This window comes from Antennarius striatus, chromosome 2, assembly GCF_040054535.1.
Source record: "Antennarius striatus isolate MH-2024 chromosome 2, ASM4005453v1, whole genome shotgun sequence".
Classification (NCBI taxonomy): domain Eukaryota; kingdom Metazoa; phylum Chordata; class Actinopteri; order Lophiiformes; family Antennariidae; genus Antennarius; species Antennarius striatus.
Window position 1 is genome coordinate 19,948,541 of NC_090777.1, and position 23,085 is coordinate 19,971,625.

The 23,085-nt window shown below is 39.8% G+C and overlaps 1 protein-coding gene across 1 annotated transcript; it reads right to left on the minus strand.

The window, feature by feature from the left end:
* Positions 1-9,053: 9,053 nt before the first annotated feature.
* Positions 9,054-20,679, minus strand: rnd1b (Rho family GTPase 1b). Its single transcript, XM_068332032.1, has 5 exons — positions 20,416-20,679; positions 19,784-19,871; positions 12,633-12,742; positions 12,338-12,472; positions 9,054-11,943 (listed from the first exon to the last, which is right to left on the minus strand). Exons 1-5 carry the CDS (start codon positions 20,533-20,535, stop codon positions 11,698-11,700), a joined length of 699 nt encoding a protein of 232 aa, XP_068188133.1. The 5' UTR covers positions 20,536-20,679; the 3' UTR covers positions 9,054-11,697.
* Positions 20,680-23,085: the final 2,406 nt, after the last annotated feature.

The following is a 23,085-nucleotide window of genomic DNA, read 5'->3' on the forward strand; positions in this document are numbered from 1 at the left end:
ATACTGCGTACGTGTGTGTGTGTGTGTGTGTGTGTGTGTGTGTGTGTGTGTGTGTGTGTGTGTGTGTCTCAAGCCGATTTCTTACAATGTTCTCTCTTGATTCACAGCAGCAACTACACGGATTTGAGCGTGCTTGATTTAGCAGAACAGACTTTCTGCTTTTCTTAGTAATGCTGACAGATTTACCGACTTGCTTCACCGACAGAGTTGGCAGCTCTTGGGGTCTTTGGCTGGGATGGAAGCTGCACAGACTGAAGAATCTGTTCACGTTGTCCTTTGTCAGTGGCAGCTGAGTTGGGGTCAGATGGGATAATAGCAGTAGCCAGTAATGTCCAGTTATTACCTCAGCAAAGTTGAATCGGGATGTTCTCATCAGTTGTTTATCAATGTTATGTGCTTTTTGCTCACACACAACATATCTGTGAAAGCTGAATGTGGAGCAACATGAACATTTACCAAAGCTAATTACAAACCCCTGCAAATACAATCCATTGAATGTTTTCTCAGTGCTTTGAAACATGCGTAACTCCATTGTTGTCCTTCCAGTGCGTGCTCTCAGCCTTAGCCATCCACTCTCATAATAACACATGTAAGCCCAATTAGCTATTGCTGTCATGGTAACTAACATGACCTTTCTGTCATTTTACAAATCAGAATCTCTTCCAAGGTCTGTCTTTTTTCTGAACAACTGCAGCAGCTGTGGGTTGTTGTTTTTTTTATTATTTCAGAGCTGGGGCTGGCATCTCTCGGTGAAGACACACAAAGGCTCTGGACTCCATATGTACTTTAATAATTTGAAAGCTGGTGACACTGAGTTTCTGCAGCCTACTATATTTTACATAGGGAGGTTGTATCCAGTGCCTTTTCTGTATGTGAGCTGCAGTTTACAGATGAATGTGGTAAATGGCTCTTTTTTAAAGTATGGCTCAGATTTAAAATGGGAGCAACAAGTAAATGGAAAAGGGCTATTCCTAAATAAATAAGAATGAATAAAATATAAATGTAATGGATCCGCTTCAGATTTCCTCTTATTTACTCTTGTAGACTCAAGATAAGGGCTCGCATAATCAATAATAAGCAGTTGCTTTCCAAAGGATTTGGTTGTTGTAATTGTTTGAGATGTACGATGGATTGCCCCCATGAACAGGATGTTAAGGTTTCACATTGAATATACAGCATTGTCTGATCAGGCTGATCCCTCAGAATAACCAGACCTGCTTTAACAGCCTCCAAGCAAGTTTTTTTCTTCTTCAAACATCTCATGAAGCAGGCACATCACAATTCTATAAGGATAAGCAGGGTTCTAACAATTAGTAAATGGAACAGCTGCACCATATGTTAACAAACAGCTTACTCAGCAGTTTGTAGTTTGAGTCATAGAGTAAACAGAAAGCTTAATCATGTTGGATAATTATAGCGGGAGATGAAGATGTTGGGGTAAGGGAACAGTACTGAAACAGCCTGTCCCGGTGTGATACATAAATCACTGTCAGACACAAGCCATATTTTGTATATTCACAACGTCCCTTTCCAGAATGAAAACTGTTCAAGTCACACAAACAACACAATATATAAAGGAAACACTGAAAGATGCTTTTAGACTTTATCTTTGGAAAATATCCTCAGTTCTTGGCATGCATACTTTATGTGTCATCCAACAGCTCCCAGACAGCCTCAAGATCATGATTTACAAGATTGTAAATATTGTTTTTAAAAATAAACAACTGCGAAATTGAAACATAATATATGGCAATATGATGAACACACTAGTTAAACAGGGTGTAGATCTGTGAATCTTGTATTTCGTCAAAAGGCTTCGTATGAGAACAAAATTCATCTGAATAATTAGAGAGTGAGACAGAGAAGAAAAGAGGCAGAGTGTCAGTATTTAAATATTGCTGGTAAAGCATACTAACTGCTGTCACCAAAGTGCCTCAGAGCCTATTATTGCAAGCTTCAATGCATGAAGGATGGCAACTGGGGGGAAAAAAAATACATATTTCTAAATCAAAGACGGCCCCCAAGCCACTATGGATCAAAAAACTACGAATATATGAGTCAAAAAGAAGACAGAGGAATAGACAACACAGCTTTGGGGAGGGAACACAGACAGAATGTGGAACTGATGGATCTGTGGAGCTGACGTGCTGCACAGTAACAAACTATGGATTTCAGGACTCAGCCTATGCATCAACAGACAATTTCTCTTTTATCACCAAACACTGCTTTCTATATATAGAATTAATAATGTATGACCACACAGACAATGAAGGCCATCAGAACTGGTAAGATTTTGATAAGGGGTGAGTAATTAAAGGAAAAGCATGTATTCTTTGGGATCACTGATGTGAGCCATTCTTAACTTCTAAGAACTGTCTCCTCTTTTAAGAACCAATTTTCAACAAACAACGCATCCCATACAATTTATCCTTAGCACCAGAGATTCAGGACTGAGCTATAAAAAAAAAATTTTTTAAAGCGAAGCTAAGAGGTGTTTCCAACAGGATATAAAATATGAAATGCATCATTACTGTATTGAACCATGCTGCTTGGTTTTTCAAGCTATTGATGCAAAAGTCTGCATCTTTGAAAAATGTGAATTCCTAAATTTGTCTTAAGTTCTGGTTTTATTATTAGGTAACATATACTTGAATTTGTGATTTGCTTGATTAGGATTATTTTTAGAATTATATCATCATTGATAACATATTAGCAACAGTTGTTTTAGCTGCAGCAGTTTTAAATGATCAGAAAATTCACAATTTTATAAGCTGCATGTAAAGATTAGTGAACATATCTACTGTATTCTTTTCCCCTCTGGGGATCAATAAAGTTTGAATTATTATTATTATTATTATTATTATTATTATTATTATTATTATTATTATTATTATTATTATTATTATTATGCATCTTTCTGGAACATAGGATACACTAATGTTTAGGAGTGCAGCAGTATTAAAGTCCTTCTCTAGCAGAATTTGGCATGCAGGACTTACAGAGCTCGTCAACTGCCTGTTTTTCATCGGTGTTGCTACAGCATCTGTGCTGCAGGTTCTGTCAACAATACTGCTGTGAGTCCATGTTACAGAGCCGCTGAGACTCATTCTACATCGATACCAGGTTATTCTTGATGTATCTATTGTACTCTATGACAAGAAAATAAACATTGCGGTTGTATCATAAAAAGAGGTCATACATTTCTTTGAAAAGACTGTTTAGCCATTGGCCCAGAAAGCAGCTAATGTAATACTTTTAAATAGTGTGTGGTGCTGTCTTCATAAAACACCCGCAAGGCCAGTGAGTCCAGCATTACAGTACTCTTCCTGCAGAAATCCATGCATTTTACATCTGCCTTTAAAAAAAAAATCAGGGAACATGCACAGATGTTAAATGTTGTTGTCATGACAATTTATCACTGCAATGAAATTGTAACAGATGAGCACACCAAATGTCCAGTTCAATAATTACACTGGTAACAGAGCCTTGTAAACTTGCTAGGCTTGTGAGAGAGCAACCAGAAAAAGCTTCTCTTGTGTCTGATCCTTGCATCTTTGCTGCAACTCATTTTAGCTGTCTGTGGATGCTGCCTGCCAGCAAAGACCTATCCTCAACGCAGTACTTATGTAATCTGCATTGGCTCAGGCTTCAGCTCCCCCCTTGAGTGTGTACATGCAAGAAAGAACATCCTTCTATTGTGTGTACTCGCAGTGCTTTTACAGCTACCCTGTCACTAAGGATCAATGTCATTTCCTTGGTTCAGTGTTTATTTTAGATCCATCCTTCTTTAACATTCCAGTATCTGGATCTGTTGCAGTGCAGCAGTCATAAACCATTTCCAAGGAATAAAAAAAAATTATTATCAGTTTAAATTCAAATCACTTAAAGACATGGAGCCACTGAAAATGTCTTCCCTCTTTGCACACACCCTTCTTCATCATTTACTCTCTCCTCATCCCTTTACTTCTTTACACAAAAACCCCACACCCAAGTCGAACACACACCTTACACTCCCTGAAACCCCGAAAGCCACATGCTCACGCCTGTAGCCATGGTTCCCTAAAGAGGAGTAGTGGCAAAAAAAGGGCAGAGTGCTGTCTGCAGTGGCTTCAGCCTCCCTTTGTCTGTCTCCTATCCTCCCACCCCCAATCCTAATACACTGCTGTACTGCTCTCATAGCTGCAGGGACCTTAGGGATAACAGTTACACACATGCACACTGATCACTGATGGAGATGTACTCTGGAAGAATGCGCTGGTCCTTTTATGGTTGCTGATGTTTTCCCTCTGACTTATAAATCAGGTCCATCCATCAACTTAACCGGCTGAATCTGAATCCAGTACATGGATATGTATAACAACAGCAGTGTTTGTTATGCAAGTAATGAGTAAAAATTTAACGATAGGGGTGAAACAACAGAGAAACATGTATTTATGTGTCATTAGGCAATAATTATGTGCAATGTGCAGTCTGCTGCAGATGACCTAAACTAACATTTTAATCAGCGTGAAGGACAGGGAACTGCACCTTGCTCAATTCTCCACTGGTGCAGCTGAGGGAACATCGTCTCAGTGCTAAACTGGATGTGTCCATGTTATTTGACTTTTGCAGATGCATGCAGGATGTGGCCCGTAGCCAAATCCAGTATTTGTGGTTGTCCATGTGTGTTTGCGTGTGCTAAGTGTACAGCCTCATGCTCAGACACATCACATTTTATACAGCTGAACACTCCTTGGTCTTTGTGCATGGCTGCCCATTGATCACAAAGAAGGACACAGTGTGTGTGTGTGTGTGTGTGTGTGTGTGTGTGTGTGTGTGTGTGTGTGTGTGTGTGTGTGTGTGTGTGTGTGTGTGTGTGTGTGTGTGTGTGTGTGTGTGTGTGTGTGTGTGTGTGTGGTGGATGGATGCAAGGCTTGGATTAGTGCACTCACTGTTGCAAACATCCTCTGTGTAAAACGTGCACAAATGGGATCACCAACATAATGTGAAACAAATGACATGACTTTGAAAATGAGGCTTTAGGTAGGACTTATTTTTAATTGTTTTTTTTGTACTGGTATGCACAAAATTACATAAAAACATTCCCATGAGCTCTTTTGCTCCAGAGTTGTTTGTAATGTGTTTAGAATAATATAAAATACATTAAAATACTTTAGCCTCTGCACTGAGTTACAAATTCTAACTGGACACAATATAGCATAGCATCACTGGTATGATATACATAATGTTAACCACAGTTTTATCATTTTTAAAACCAGATACATCTGGTCATTTTACATAAACTATGCCACAGTCATGTTTCTGGCCCATCACAGTTAACACATAAGGATGTGTTCTAAAGACATTGTTACGTCTTTCAATAAACAATAGCAAGTTTATCAAGAATTGCTTCTGTGTTTGCTCTGGGGCCACAGGGAACATCGAACAATAGCTCCCATTTGCCTGAGCTTAATGGTGTTGCCGTCAGGGGAGCACACAGTCAGGAGAGAGCCTGAGGGGAATCATAGGTTTATCCACAGGCAGTTGTTTGGGGTCAGGGGCCATGCAGAGAGGAGGGGTCAGTTCAGCGTTAAGTGACAATATATGTCTTCAAAATGTGCAGATTTTGTTACAGCCCTCAACAAGTGAAATCATCATATATTTTAAACAGAATATTCTGTTCTTTATTTTTTTTTCTATGACTGTAAAAACTCATATCAAAATGTAATTCTAAAGTTTCCTCTGAGATCGTCGTTTTAAAACGATTATCATAAAAAAAAAAATAGACACTTTTGTTGTGATAATATCTCATTAAATCCTCTTACGTTACCCCCATTTTTGAAAGACTGGCTGAATTGGGAATTCATAGGTTTGAATATTCTGGCCATGCCCTGCACTGCGGCAGAGAACCTAGAGTGAATCTGTGTGTGTGTGTTTGTGTGTGTGTGTGTGTGTGTGTGTGTGTGTGCGTGCGTGCGTGCGTGCGCGTGCGTGTGAGTGTGTGTGTTTGGACAGACCGACAGAGAAAGAGAGAGAGAGAGAGAGAAGAGATCTGCAGGAATCGACTCATCTCACTTCACCACTGGTACTTGCATGGACAGCTTTGACTGTGCTGTTTGTTAGCATAGTGCATGTTTATAAAACACTATGTTATGAAATCCATCTCAACACTCACTGAAAACATTAAGTGACAGTTTTGGGATTTTTTTGCTGGAATGTGTTTTTTTGTCTTTGCAGAGCTGTCTGATGACAGATATCACGATGTAAATGTTACACAACAACACTGAGGGCTATCCTCTCAGCACTGCAGAGGTCAGCATTCGGACATCAGTGTCCAGAACTACTGTCCAGGACTGTCCTGAGACACCTGCTCAGACTTCACTTGTTCTATTTATTTTGATTGCACATACTGTTCTTGGAACTAGAATACAGTATAGCTCAAATGAACATTAAATGTAATAATATAATGTAGTTTAAATAACCAATATATATTTTGAATAAATACATGTGAATGAATGTGAATGCGGATGAATTTAATTATAAGATGTGGTTGATGTTCTGATTAGCTCAATATGCGTGTGAATTATTTCTGTGTTTTAAAGTTTTTGTCCTTTGTAACACAGCAACCTCAGTCACAGTGATCCACTGTTCTTGGACAATGAAGTTCTCTGAGGTGGCGATGTTTGGCCCAACCTTTAGTCTTCACTAAAAGGTTGGGCCTGAACGCTCTCTGGATCATGCCATGGTGCAGGCTATCTTCAATCCAGCTGAGTGGGTGATTCACCTCTATGTGCTTGTCCAGATGTTGGCCTAATTTACTGTGACTAGCGGCGTATGTGTCCCATTTACATGTCCTGATACCCAATACATGTGCCACTATGCTACTTCAGGTTCTCCAGCCTCTGCAACACTGACATCCTGTGATTTTATTATTTTTTAGCAGCAGGTTGTTTTTAGCAAACGTGAGAAATGATAGCTGAAGTGAGGCTCAGATTCAGTGTCCTCATATACATTTTGTTTGTTATTTTTGACTTGAAAATAAACAATAATAATATAAAAGTATGTAAAAATTCTACAGAATGGGAAGAGATTAGAATGTTGATTGTATGGTCAAGAGAGAGAGAATGGTTCTGTAGTTTACCATTTATCTATCGTTCCTTCTCTGAAAGGAATGTGACAAATGTAATGATGTTCATTCTGAGTGGAGGTCAGACTATCATACTGGATATTCTTTTTCCATATTACATAAGGTAGAATTAGTTGCCTTGAGAATGTCATGTATGTGCACTCTCTGGTTTATGGTCAGTGTATATGTGGTCTGTGTCTCTATCCTAAAGGATGACATGTTCAGTCAAAGATGAAATTAGGCAATTGAAATTAATTACTTTGTCCTGGAACTACAGAATATCCCAGATTGGGATCAATAAAGTACAAGTTATAAAAAAAGCCAAGAGTTACCGGTAAGTCATCCTTTTATACACACAGTATTGACTCCTTGAATTCAAGTTGGTTCGAATCCTACTGTAATTAAAATACATGAATTGTAGCCAGTGTCTTTGTTTTAACAGTGTTATGTTGTATTTGCTCAAGTTGGTTCCAAATGTTTTACTGATGATCTGACACAACAGTTCCACTTGTTTCAGCAATATCTAATAACATTAGCATGCTAAGCGGCTAGCTTTAGAGGTCGATATCTCATAAAGCTGGACCTACTCTGTCCTGGTCCAACTGTATGCACTGGATGGATGTTGTGTTGCTGTTTTCTATAGAATAGATTGCTGTATTAACTTCTTTAAACGCCTGGGACACTGGTTCCTTCATGAGTCAATATATGGATCAATGTTGTTTGAAGGACTGCAGGATACCAGCATCACTCTCTATGCATAGAGCTTATTGGTACTGAAATCTGCAGCACTGGGAGAAGATGCCAAAGGAGGCACATGGGCCAGTTGAGCTCTTGGCGTTTTACCACTTTCTGTGGCAGTGAGCCAGTTTTAGATATGTCTGCAACTGGCAGTGGCCAGATGTGATGTGTTTGAAGATAGATCCTCAGAAGAGGCGAAGAAGATTTCCAATAACATGTAATAATGAATGTGTGCAGAGGAATTTATTCATGTCCCTCTAAAAATGTTCATTAATTTAAGTGCGTTTTATTACCTATAAAGAATGTGATAATTTTTAATACATCGTTACTTTTACTATTTCATTAAGCAGCATAGGTATTTTTCCATCATAATGGAAAATCAAAACCTTCCTATAATTCTTATTAGACCTATAATACTGCCAATAAACTTGTCAGGTACATTTACTGGCTGACATCTTTTTCTTGTCAATGATTCAACTCCTTGATCATCACTGGGTATGATCTTAGTTAAGGGTAGAAGTGATGGAAAATGACAGTAATCCCCCATCCATTGTGATTTCAATTTGCTCTTTCCTTAATGAGACATGATCTGTATGCACACGGTGAGACAGAGCCTGTTAAAATTATTAGAAGCACTATTAGAGGATGAGCATCGAATAGAGATGACTGAAGAGACACCTTCAGGGACGTCTGTTTGTTTCTGTATGCTTTCAGATGTATGCAATCAGAAAAAAAATTGACTCCAGGGTTCTCACATTTTAACTTTTGATCAATCACACATCAGTATAAATCAGTACATTTTATTATGTGTAAAAGCCTGGAGGTGCGAGAGTGGGAAGACAGTTAATATCATAGCTCAATAGCCAAATGTTATATTCTGTATTGCATTTGGGTGTACTGTATTGCAAAAATTTTAAGAGCATCAGGGGATGGTGTACAAATATTAACCAAACTGAATTTTAAAGGTAGTGGAAAGAGACTCATGTTTTGGATACCTGTATGTGAAATATTCAATGTCCAGTTCTTTACTTGACTCATTAACCGTTAGTTTTAGTATTTGTGTTAGTATTTAGTTTTTTATTAGTATTTAGGATTATCATTACGAGTAGCATTCATGTCAGTGACTTAGTGCCCAGAAAATGAGGCTCCGCTTGTAACAAGCTTTACTTGATTTGTGTCTTAAATGATGAGAACAATGGTTCAAGGGTGCCAGAGAGGGCAAGCTTTATTCAACACAGCAAAAAACAAAAAAGGAAATATAACTTGATTTCCAAAATAGATTTTCAAAAAATTACATGTCAGTCATAATGGTTAAAAAAGAAAAAAAAAATACATAAACAAATAAATATCACATCAACAACATTTTCATGTGACATCAGTGAAGATGTCCAACAATGATGATAAAACAAGAGATGGTATTTACAATCATACACTTTGATAGGACATGCTTAGGAGTTTGACTGCACCATTGTACCACACATTGACAACACAAAGGCTGCATAATAACTGACCGTCTTTAGAAGGCCTGGCATCATCTTCCTAATCCAAAGAAAATATCTAGAAGGGTTTTTGTTTTTTGAACAAGCCAGGCCTTGAATGCATAACTGATGCTGTAATAATGGATGTGGGGATGTCTGCTTTCGAGCCAACCATCTCTGTCTGCACAGCCAACCCAAGAGCCAGTCACTGTTTCCTACACTGAATTGTTGCTAGGCAATGCTGAGGAATTTGGTGTGTGACCATGAATTGGAAAGCCTTTGTGCAAAAGTTTCTTTGACTGCTGGGGGCAGCCCACAGCTCCACAAAGACGCTACAACCATCTCACGGAGAGATTTTAAAGAAACGGCAGGACTCACATCAAGCTTTTAAGCAAAGCAATTAAAATAAAAATACAACAACCATTAAAACAAATAATGGAAAAATAGCTTTCTTTTGACAGGGCCAGCCTGTGTATTTGATTACTTGTTCTCCTCAGTCCCACATTAATTATTTTCCACTCGCTAGCCCTTTTTACAAGATGATTGTAAGACTTTTGATGGTTATAAGTACAATCCAATTTTAAAAGCATACACTGCAGTGTCAACTCGCTTCATCAGTTCCTCTAGGTCCCATTGTTTCACACTCTTCTACAATGATAATGTAAAATTCATAGCAAGGTCTAGCATCTCCTTCTTAAGGGGTGTTGTCCCCTCACTCTTATTCATTTCATAGCACAAATCATTGGCTACTTTATACACTGGTGGCTTCTTACACAGAGGAAGAGGAGGGGCAAACACAAAGCAGCAGTTTCTTTGTACAGCAGAGTTGGTTTGAATTTTATTGTGGATGTTCATGGAACACTAGAGCATGACAGTAATCACAAAGCTGCATCTTTATTGCCACACAGGTTACCTTGCATCACAAGAAATTAAATCATTATTGCTTTATGGTTAGAAGCACAGAGATCAATGCTGCACACACACACATAACCATGAAGCCAAAGATTTAAGCAAAGGAAATGGTTCAATTTTTTGCTCTGCACTCTTTGTAACCTGCAGCAGTCACTGCTTATTGGAATCAATACAATAACAGGAGTGTGTGACACAAAAACTCAAGTCATTTTGGAAGAGTAGAATCGGGTTGCTAGTGCTACATTGGATTGTTGAAAATCAGAGAAATACACAGGTATATTACAGTAGTCGATTTCTGGGAACATGATTGAAAGGCGTCTTTTATTTTTAACTGCATACCATTATGAGAGAATTGTTTAAAAAAAAAAAACTCTCAACATCACAATGCTACAAATCTTCCAAAGAATGTTTGAAACGTTTAGCCATCAGCCTCACTTAAGAAGGCATTATCCTTTTAAATATGCCTCCTAACATCTTTGCTGGCATTAATAAGCACCCGCAGATTAGTAAGTAACACATCAACACCCCTGCATTGAACTGTTTGCGTTCATGCTCCTGGTCACTCATCGACTATAATGTGTCCCATCACCAAAATAGAGTTTCATAATAGACTCCAGCTGTTTGCTGCAGAGACACCGGAAGTTCAAGAAACCTTCCTTTAATTTCGATGTGTTGTTGTTTTTGTACACATAGAGCCCCTTCAGCTTCCTCCACTTGGTCTACTCAAAGCTTGCAGAGCAGCACTGTCTACAGCTACACAACCATGCACCAACAATCCATGCAGGGTGAAGCGGTCTAGACGTCTGTCTGCACTACAGCTTGTACTCAAAGCTATTATTCTTGTTCTCATCAAAACTTAGACAATTAGAACAGTTTGCAGTAACTCTCACTGTGGTTTGTCCCACGGCTCCCTCTAATTCTGTGTGCTTTTATGGGCCTAAACAGGGGCACCAGCAACAAGCTATTTCACACCTAACTAAGAGGGATGAATGAGGTGTTGCTAATTCCTGACAGTATCATGCTAGATATAATTTTGTATTTAGAAAAATATCCACTGAATCATCTGAAAGGCATTTACATCACAAGATCAAATTTCACACGTTGTACATTTCCAATTTGGACAAAATCAACATGTGCCTAGAGATAGTAAGATCAGACAGTAATGTAACACCATTTTTGCTGCATACTGTTTATAGGTGCGGAAATGAGAGCTTAATAATCAAACCTTGACTCTGTTTGAAAGTAAGATAGTAGTGGAAAAAGACTGATGTGCGCTAAAAGATTCAGGAGCAAGTGGACAGCAATGTGTCCATCTCTTCTGAGGGATGTATGGTTTCTGGGGGGGGTGAGGGAAGGATTCATCAGGAAGCCCTGATAAAACCATCGTGCCCACCCCCCCTTCCCCGAGACCAAAGAGGCAGGGGCTTGGGGTCGCATCTTATGACTAACCCAAAACTTCTTCACTCACATGACTGAGCAGCTCTTGGCCTTCTCCTTCTTGAAGGTGGAGGAGAGCAAGTCTGACTTGCTGGGCAGGTGGAGAAGTCTTTTGGAGAGACGGCGGGACGGGCTCGTCTTTGGGAGAGGCTGCAGCTTGTTGATGCAGGCCATCGCTGCGGTGCGGAATACGCTGTGGATGCTTTTCTCTGAGGTGAAAGCTGAGCACTCCAGGTAAGCCTCTGCACCCAGCTGCTTGGCCAAAGCAGAGCCCTGCAATTAATGGAATGATAAAGATGCTGCTCATGAGATCCTCCAGGCAATGGTGCCCCTGCAGGCACTTAGAAAGGTTGTAAAATTAAAATGAGGAGCATGTCATTATCGACTGCTCATGGTAACAATGGGTGACTCATTATATTCTTCATCGCTCTGTTGTAATAAAAAGATATGATTTTTGAAAAATATTTTTAACTATAATTGCAATGCAACTTCCATATCAGCAAAGTTTTGGGTAAAAGTCCTACAATTACTTCTGAAATACATTGATATACATTGACATTATTAACCTAAAATTAAAAAAAAGTCCAATATATGACTTGACCAATAGCTGTACCCTTTATATTTATATTTGACTGATCTTGAGAATCCACATGTACAGTTGTCTCACCTGCTCATAGGTGATGGGGGTTTGTTTCTGATGGGACAACTCCATCAGTGTGCAGACATCTGTGCGCAGGTCTGTCTTGCAGCCAATGAGCAGGACACGTGTGCTCGGACAGAAGTCCAGGATTTCAGTTTTCCACTGTGGACACATAAGGACATTGAGTAGAGTAAATTATAACTTGCAAATATATTTTCCCAGTTCAAGTATAAGATATTTAAGAGAAAAGCTGTGTTTGTGGGAATTGCTGATTTTAAGTATGTGGTAATGGGGCAAGAAACAGAATTATGACTGCTATTACCTTCTTCAGACTGCCGTCCACAGTGTCTGGGCGGCTGATGTCAAAACACAATAAAACGGCATCTGAGTCACTGTAGCACAGGGGCCTCACATTATCATAGTATGGAGAACCTTAGATGGCAGAGGGGAAAGACTTATTAATACGGATAAAACACAAGAATTGCATTAAAAAAATGTAGGCATGTCATTTCAAGTAATTCCCTGAACCACCAATGAGCCCCCTTTAACCACAAGAATTCAAAGCAGGATGATTGCAGTGGTGAGAATGAGCTCAGTGGTGGCTGGAGAGACTTAAGTTTGAGAGGAATCTTAAAGAGCCGCCATTATGAAATGTTGCCACTACGTTTTGTTTTCTGTTTTCCTAATTTTTATGGTGATAAATATTTTGCTCTTGGATGTTTGGTAACAAAGTGCTTTTTGACATTATAAAGGTCAGAACTACAGGGAACTTCACACAACACAAGAACTACATGTTTACCTCGGCCAAGGAAGTTATGTGTTTAAAGTCCTTCTGGTTATTGAGGACTGTTTTGAAGAGATAAGGTAAATCTATCTGATGGTGGTTACCCAATCATTTGGATCCAGGATTCCTTTATATAGATACAGTATTTTTCTCTAATTGCAAAGATAACGTTAATAATGCTCGGCCAGTATAAAATTACATTAGTTTGAGTATGAGCTGGATCCATGTAATTTTTTCAGATGTAGTGATGGAATTTACAAATGTGAGGCAACTATTGGTAATGACACAGACTTGCAAAACTATGGCTGAAACTGTGTTGATTTGGTTTGGTGTCAAGATTGGTAGTTACTCAGTTACTTGTGATTACTTACTAAGTTGTGGCCCTTGATGAACTATTGTTTTTCTTGAATAAATATTAAGCTAATATTACAAGTGTGATTCCAAATTCTAGGGGAGGTTCTTCTGGCCGAGAATTTATATTAATACGGTCAAACCATCATGGGACTGATGTATTTGGATGCAATTTCATTTCCATTTCAGACTGTCATAACTATAGGAACATATGTCTCTGATAAATTTGCACTGTAATGTTTAAGAGTTATTAATTTGAAGAGGCAGCCGTCTCAGGTATAACAGATCAGAGTGACTGAGCAGCAGAGTGGTGGAGGAATAAAGAAGGCACACGCACAAGCAGCGTAATTCCTCCTGCTGATCCTCACTCTGCTGTCGCTGAAACTACTCCTCTCCCTGATGCGATATGCTCTACTACCATTTCAGATGGAGAGAAGATGACAGTTGAGCACTGAATCCTCATTGATCTTTTCTTGCAGCAGATTATGCAAGTGGAATGGCGGGGCTCGGGGCAGGCAGACGCTCCCACTCATGCTTAGAATCCTTAAGTAAACCCCCTCCCCAAAAAAAAAAATCCTCTGCTCGCTGCATGATACTTCCAGTCCCTCTGTTACCACAGCAACAGCCTCGGAATCCTCCATCTACATCAGGCATTCCTCCCACCTCACCATAAAGGCTTGCCTTAACTGCCAATCAATCATTTTACACTGCAAATTGCCCACCCACCTTTTGTTGGGGACATTCCTCTGCTTTGCAGAAGAAGTGGGTGGCACAGACATACATCCATCACAAACACACATTCATTCACATCCCACCTAATGACACACTATTTAATTTTGGCAGCAGCCAGAGGTGAACCCAATTAGATAAAGCATTAGACGAGCCACTCAATGGGATCAGTGTGTTTACTTTAGGCTCCATGAGAATCCCAAAAGGCATTTGCTGCTCCTCGTACAGCTACATATAATAGATGCGGTCTTGTGTAATCACTCGTTTAGACATTATACAATCATCCTAATTGATACACAGATAAAATGATGTATCAGATAGAACACATGAAACAGCACAAGCATCATGGATGTGCGCATACGGTTCAGTTTCATGAATACTTAATGATTTTCCACACTATCAAAGGCTAAAACCAAATTTGCCAACTGCTGAGCTCTGTGACTGGAATAATGACAAGCCGAGGGTTCAATGTCCTGAAGAAAGAAAAGAAAACACTAAAAAACTTGTTATTGTAACCCTGTTTCAATAGTTTGGAGAGAAAAAAAAGAGTTTGTTGGGTTTTTTTTCAAAAATCTAATTACCTTGAATTCATAATTGAAGGCTTCATAAGCGGAATATTTTCACATACAGCAGATGTCACTGCCCACCTTCAGAGAACAGATTATATTATTACCCTAATGTCATTTATGTCTGTTGCTGCAGTAGAGAAGCCATGAGACAACTTTATGTTAGCTGACTGTGGCAGCTGACAGGCAGCAGAGTGATAACAATTAGCACAAGCGGTAGGATGAATCTCTTTCTCTCTGGGGGGTGGGTGTTATCTCACAGGAGAGAAGTGACAGGGCTCTAAAATCTTCTCAATCTCTCACAAGGGGTTAAGGGTTATCACCCAGCTGGGAAACTGGGTGTGAATCTGCATTAATGGCCACTAATCTAAATGCATAGATCAATGTGAAGCCTCACGGGGTGGGGGTTCATGAGCCTTTGCCATTAAAGCCAACTAATTGGTGCCCCTGAGAGTGCTGGAGACATGGATGGGAGTATTCTTAAGGTTTTATCTTAGATTTTGGATAAACAATGCAGAAGTTATTATCTTTACAGAGAACATTTTGAAATCAATTTGTGAGTATTATATAGAGTATTATAAATTTAAGGTAGTTAAAGGCACGGTGATTCCCGGTTCGAGTCCCGCTCTGTGCGGAGTTTGCAGGTTCTCCACATGTCTGCATGGGTGTTCTCCGGGTTCTCTGGCTTCCTCCCACCTCCAAAAACATGCACTTCAGGTGAATTGGCCGGTATGTAATCGCCCATGGGTGTGCATTGGTGTGTGTTTGTCTGTCTTTCCTCTCTTGTGGCTCCGCGGTGCACTAGCCCGGAGTGTTCCCTGCCTCACGCCCCCAGTCAGCTGGGAGAGGCTCAAGCAACCCGCGACACGCAACAGCAGACAAAAGTGAGTACGGTAGATGAATGAATGAAAAATGTAAGCACGGTGACACACGTTCCTAACATACCACAATCCTGTTTCTGAACCTGGAAGAAATGGATGATTTCATTGCAGCAACAAAAAGTCAGGAGGAAGACAAACGAGAAAGCAAGTGTCACCTACTGAGGGAGATCACAAAGAGCCCTCCTTTACCATTAATTTGTCACCCCTTGCAGTGTGATAACACATGGTACTGGCCTCTGTCTCTTTCCCAATTTTTTTCCTTTTCTCTTATTTGCAGCACACTAAAAAATGGCTCCCATAGGCAGATCAGAACACATGCAGACCTTAAGCATGCTCCAAATGCTCCCCTCTTTTTGTCGAGGAGCATGCCTCCACAACAGATGGAGAGTTTCTGAGGCATAAAACACAAAGAGGGAGGCTGATTGCATGGGTGGAAAGGGAAAGAATATATCCAGATTTCTTTGGCTCAATCCGGCTCCATCCGTCTTGATGGTGCAGTGCCCAGAGCTAAGTGTCGGGAAGTGGAAATTGGGCCAGAGCGGAAGTAGGCTTTGCAGGCCAAGACTATGGGCCGAGTGTTAGGGTATATTGGTGGGGGAGGGGATATCTGATTTTCTGTGTGTTCATGAGTGAAAATTGGGATTTTATTTTCATGCATGCGAGCCTAAATAAACTCTTCATCATTAGCACACTCCTCAACTACAGTGAAAAGGCAGAGGTCAGACAGATTAATGATCCGGTGTCGGGATGACTCACAGATTTGGAGATGAGAGCAGCTCTGCCCCTCCACCCACACTCAGCTGGCCAGGAACTGTTGCTGCAGTTGATAACTACAGTCTTTGCAGCCAGGCCAGAAAACACAATACATAGTGTCACACAGTTGTTCCCAGATTTCACATGCCAGAGCGCCAGAATCACAGAGAAGAAAGGATTCTTCTTTATTCCTAAGAACCACCACATCTGTGCCGTTTACAAGCTCGGCTTTGTAACTTGACGCTGGCAAAACCGAGAACCCTCCTGAAATCTGAAGTTTAATCAAACAGTGTTAATCTAGTTTATTTAGTGTGAATATAAACCAAAGCTTAGATGTGCATTCAATTACAACATGTTGCACTCGTAATCATTCACAAAGTTTCACAAAATCTTCAAATTAAATGTTACACTCCTATCTCATCAAAAACAACTACAGTCAAGTTTCTCAACAACCACCGTAATGACTGCACAAATCATGTAATGGAGCTAATCCAAGGACATAGATGACTCCACTACTGAAAAAGCCATAACCACTATCATAATAGAATGACAGAAATAACCACAACTTAACCCTGATTTGAAACAATTCAATAACTGCTTAAACAATATGTAACTGATTTATTCATATTTACAATAATTATTAGTTGTAGCCTTGAAACAGATATTTGAAAAGACTTGGGGGTGACTGGCTGTTAAAAATGACAACTTTATTTCGATGATTTTTGTTAATTGACAATGTTTAATTGTCAATAAATTGTTTAAACATATATTGGTCTAGCTCCAATCTTATTAATTACAAAATAAATTGATATGGTCAATATCCTGTAAATCTCAAGGTCTTTATCAGCAGGCTCATTCAGCCTGGAATAAATGATTCACTCACACCATAACAAGACTCATTATTCGTTATGTACATGAGCTGAACAGTGTCCTCCCCCCATGTCAGATTGGTCCAGGCCGATTAAAACCAGTGAATTGATTTTGGTCTGTAAATCCATGACAGGACTGGGAGAAGGAGCTGCCTGCAACATGGAGCCACTGATGGGGTCAGTCCAATCAATGAAAAGGAGTCGCTGTAATGAGGAGACCCTCTCAGTGCAGTGAGGCTGCAGCAGCACAATTTACACAATTACATCGAATGACAGTATGAACAGGAAACAAAAAGGTGTAACCAACTAAACAGACCCCATTAGACTCCTCCGTTTCTTAGAAAATAGAATGTGGATTGTTATAAATGCAACTTGGCATTTTTAAGGGATGGTTATCTATGATTTGTACAATTATATCCAAATAACGTGGATCCACCTCATTTAAATATTTGGTTATTACAAGTTCAGTCACCTGCTTACAAGAGTTTTGGTTTGGATAAGGCTTCACTGAATTAAAGAGGACTATTGGGCCTTGGTGGGGGTATGAGTGCTACTAAACACCACAGTAGTTGCATTTATATTGAAACTTAAGTGTTTGTTGCTGAGTATGTTCATTGCTCTAAATGATGCAAATTACCCAGAAGCTATTTAATGCAATTTTAGATGCCTCCTTGTTGTGCACGGACAACAAGGAGGCAACGACGAAAGGGTTTAGCAGAGAAAACTGTTAAGACAATAAATTAGGTAAGAAAGAAAGAAACAGAGAGACAGACAGAGAGAAACAGAGGAAAACAGACTCGGTCTCTGTGGGTCAGTTGGATGGGGTGGCCCAGTGGTCCTATTCAGACTTAATCCGCTGCATCATGCTGTTTGGATGAGTGACCCAGGGCAGCATATGGAGGCAAATGCAGGTCACTCGAGTTTCTGAGCTGCCTCCTGTCTGTCTGCTCCAGAAAACCTTCCTGCTCAACAGGCTGTCTTTCTATGTGCCCATCATCTGCCAAACCCGGGCCCACTGCCACTGGCCAGAACACATTCCACATTCTGAGATTAAAAAGCAGGATTTGGTCTGGAAAGAGAATTACGCTCTTTTTTTCCCTTGTTGTTCCTTTAATTAGGTTGGGGGACACAGTAAACACTGCATTATCTCAAACAAGTGGGTCTGTTACATAAAGGCCCTTTTTTTTTCTTTGTATGCAGACACGCATTAACAGTAAAACACACCCACCCACACACGAGCCAACTTGATCATCCACAGTGATCCAGGCACATACAGCCAGCACTCGTGTGGATGAGAAGGGACGGGGGCTGGAAGAGGGAATTATTGTGCAGCGAGCATGAAGGGAAGCAAACAGGTGCTGCAGACATGTTCACAGTATTCAGGTCAACAGTCAACAGCAGATCTGTGGGGAGATCCACGCTGGCACATTGACCTTGTTTTTCATGCTAAGTCTAAATGAACATATGATGCACAAATACTGCTCTGACAACAGTGACCCAGAATAATCTCTGGTTATGTCTGATTAATTTGCAGGGAAACATAGGCAGAGAAGAGTTATTGTAGATCTATCAATTCCCTATTTTGTAAAGCGCCAAAAATGTGACAGTCAGGTTTTATCTACATCTACAAAGTGGGACTTTAGAAAAGTTCTGATATCAAAAATATTTTGAATCATTCCTCAGACACTCAAATACACACAAACAAATGGCTAGAAAAGGTCTGCACCCTTTAAAAAACCACCACAGAATGAAATTACAGCTTTGATGCTGTAAATCAACGTTGCGGGTGTGTAAATAAACTTAGATGTCTTCAGCACATGCAAAAAATCCCAGAAAACTGCGTTTGTGTGGAAACAAAATGGCTAAAATTCCACGACAGATTTGTTGGTGGTTTCCCCTCAGACAGCACAAACCTCCACTAAGGCAGCTCAGTTTCCTGTTCCATCAATCCAGCTAAACACCACAGTTCCATGATAGTTTGACCCTCATAGTATCAGTAACTTTTGAAGTTGTGCCAAATTTGACAAAGCAGTAAATTTTCTTTGCGCCCCATAAATTCAAACAATACAAATCATCAATCTGGAACATTACTTGGATCCAGAACAGATCCTGGTAAGTGGCTTCTCTTAAGATCAAGTTATTGTGTCTGTTTTGTCCAAGTATTATAAGAATTACCAATTAAATGACAAATGTGTGTGAAGAATCTCCTAAAACAACGCCAGATGATGGTCCAGATCACCACCATAACGTAATGGATCATACCACACCACTGAATGACAACCTGTTCATACATTTCTGAGTAATTCTGATAAAACACAGCTCAAGATTACAATGAGAATTCGGATCAATTTGTGGACATTTTGTGATTTATTGCATGAACAAACCAGAGTGTTTGTGTGCTTGAACACTTTTCAACGACTTAAAAAGACCCGAGAAGGACCATCCAGGAAGAAAATCAGTCTATTCGCAGTCTCCTCCAGTGCCACAGGCAGAAAGACAAACCCTGACAGATGAGACAGAGAGAAAGATACGCAACCTACCTGAAGTGTCCCACAGACTGAGCTCCACTCGCTGCTCCTCCAGCTCCAGACAGGCTGTGTAGTTTTCAAATACCGTGGGCACGTAGGTCTGGAGAGCAATTACCAACATGGTGCCATTAGAGGGGAGGTGTCTGCCAGTCAGTCTGCTACAGGTAATGAAATTCTTCCGACTAATCAGTGCGCCACACAAACTCGCACGCAAGGAGGTCCATCAAATAATGATACCTCCTCAGTTTGAAGGCATTTCAGATCAATCAAATCCCACGAATCACTGCAGTAGCAGTAAATATTTAAGCTCATGGAAATATAATGTGAAGCAACAATTATGCGTGTATATCAATCTTTTAATCGAGCCTATAACAGCTACTGTGTGTAAACGCGTTTAGGGTGAATTATGTCTTACATAATAACGCACGATTTTCTACGATGATGCGCATGAAAACTGGCTATTGCTGGCACACTGATTTTCTACTACAATATTTATTTATTCTTAGAAAAGGTGATATAGATTATCAACAAAATAGACAACAGCTGTCCATGCATAATTATATATGCATTTATATATTTATATTATCTATCTATTCATATATACGTAGTTACTTTCTCCAGTCAGGAGCCACATCATTGCATACCTCGGGATAACAGTCCTTCGCCAGCACTTGCAACATCGCCGTTTTTCCGCATTGAACGTCTCCCACGAGAACGAGTTTACATCTGACCACCAGCGCCTGTGTGTTCCTCCTTTCCTTCATGATGGTGATGATGTTGAAGAGTTGTTTTTACCGGAGAAATTCAAAGCAATAATAATAATTTTTTAAAAACAAAACAAAAACTGTGACAAGAAAAACCAGAAATTTGGCCCCGTGTGTGTGATCGAGCGTCCCGGAGTCCGCTTCTGGAGGGATGCTTGCGGTTGATCTAATTGAATTTGCCACTGCGGCTCTTTATACAGGCGAGCAGCAGCCAATAGGAGCGCTCCATTCCGCAGCTCGCCAACATGCCTCCACAGCGCTCAGTGGTGTTGTTTTAGACCAAAAAAAAAAAAAATCAAGTTAATTTGTCAAAGATGTAGAACAGCTGCACAACTAATGTAAGAGAATATATTCTAAAAGTTTAATTGTTTTAATCTGTGTTTCTCTCCGAAATGAATGTGTCAATTCTTGTGAACAAGTTTCCAATAATAATAAAACTGTTTTGACATGAGATTTCTTAACATTTGAAACTCAACATCCATTCAGATGAGTTGTTTGTCACCGGACCCTGTCATTTGGCCTGATAGATTAGACTGACTTAACTGAGGGGATCAATGGCATACTACTGGATCAGGACAAAGGTGCAGATAGACATCGATTGGTCAACTGGAACTGTCAATGAATTGAACAATACATTCTCCTGAAAGTGACAATGAAAACCCTAAAGTGATTTGAAAACTCCTCAACTTTAGCAGTTTGGAAATGTGTGGGAGGTAATTCTTATAGTTTGCAGAATGAAGCACATTAGGTCTGAGCTGCTTTATGTGATTATGTATTTAGCATAATTTGATTTAGTCATAGGTGGTGGGGTTCCTCTAAAACATTTGTTGTTGGTGCCACCATTCTCAAACACAGATAAGAGATTTAGCTGAATATTTGATGATCAGGGTGGTCTGACCTCTATGAGCTGTGCGTACCACCATGTCAACATGTGGAGGGGTGGATGTGAGGCCCTCTGATAGGTGACCAGCTAGTGGCTACCCACAGGGTGAAGTCAGGGCTTTCCTCCCATTTGTGTTGGTCAAACCCCCCAAAGGCACAGACTTTCACACCCCAAAGACAGTTACTGTATGGAGACACAATCTCATTGTTAAGTACAGGACACTTAGAAGATAGAAGTCAATTACCCCCCTCCACTGTGTCTGTACCGTCTAATTTGCTTAATGTTGGTGTCAGTGCATTTGCACTTTAAAGAAGGTTGCTCTTAATGACAACAACCTGAATCAATCAGCCTACTGTATGTTTTGTTATTGTATAAACCTTTTGATTAATAAAAAAGATGAACTTTATTGGAATACAAATTTTTTAATTTAGCTGCATTTTAAATATAGTAACTGAAATTAGAGTTTTAAAAATGCCTCCAAGCTAAGCGTATGGATCCCATAGTAGGAGGTGTAAACGTACATGTGTTTTTTTGTTTGTGTGTTGAAGGAACACAACCTGTTTTCAGTTTCGTAGAATGTTTTGCTCATATGAGGTGTGGCTGTAACTCAGTCCACTAGGTCTGTACACACATATTTACATACATAACAAATTACTAACACTAGAGTGGACAAATAATTTCCCCTATGGGGATTAGTACAGTTGATTTCTTTCTTCTGAAATGTCCTGATATCTGCAGAGATCTTATTTTGTACAGTATACTGTATGTTTTTGCAGTAATTCATGAAACCATTGCATTATAGATTAGACTACTTTCAAAAATAACAATCAAATAAACAAACAAACAAAAGAACTGAGTAGAACCCAGTTTTTGGGCTCTGTCTTCTGTATGTGATTCACACAGGAAACACAAACAGTGTGGAAGAAAAGTTGAGGATCATGAACTCACTATAACCCTTCTCAAAAAAACTGCGATGCATACATGAATACTGTGCCGTCCCCACACAACTCCTAGGATAGAACAGAGAGAGACATGTGGCTGTGAATAATTACCATGCATGAAGTGACACCTTCCAATATGGCTGGTTCTACAACATGAGAAGGACAAGGCAGGGGAGGATAAAGCATTGGCACCTCACACCATCACAGCCTGATATATTTGGTGACAGTGTTAGTAATTATCATCAGCACAAACAAAAGACTGGCTGTGGTCCACAAACAGGAAAACAGACCAAAACTGAGTCGTTAACATTCTCAAAAATGTTCAGATGTTTAAAAATCTGAACTGAGATACTGACATTTTCCCACCACTAGCTGATCAGCAGATAGGTTTAACTCCAGATTTCTAGGATAACTTCCACACTCCATCTTCTAGTCGCTGACTTTGTCAGTGTGTCTGTAAAGACATGCCAAATTAACATCAGAGGACTTGACAGTAGGTTTCTACTAGTAATATATGGCAGTTGAAGGACGGAGGATGATTGTGTCTGTCAGAAATAACAGTATGGTTTGCTGTGAGTAATGGACCAAAAGCATAATCTAAAAGAGTAACATACATGCACAGATTATGAATGGTTAAACAGATTGATGACCTGCAGTCATCAAATGTGATCTCTGCTCAGTGAAAGGGCTTTGTAATATTTAATTTATGCATTTCCATTGCAATAT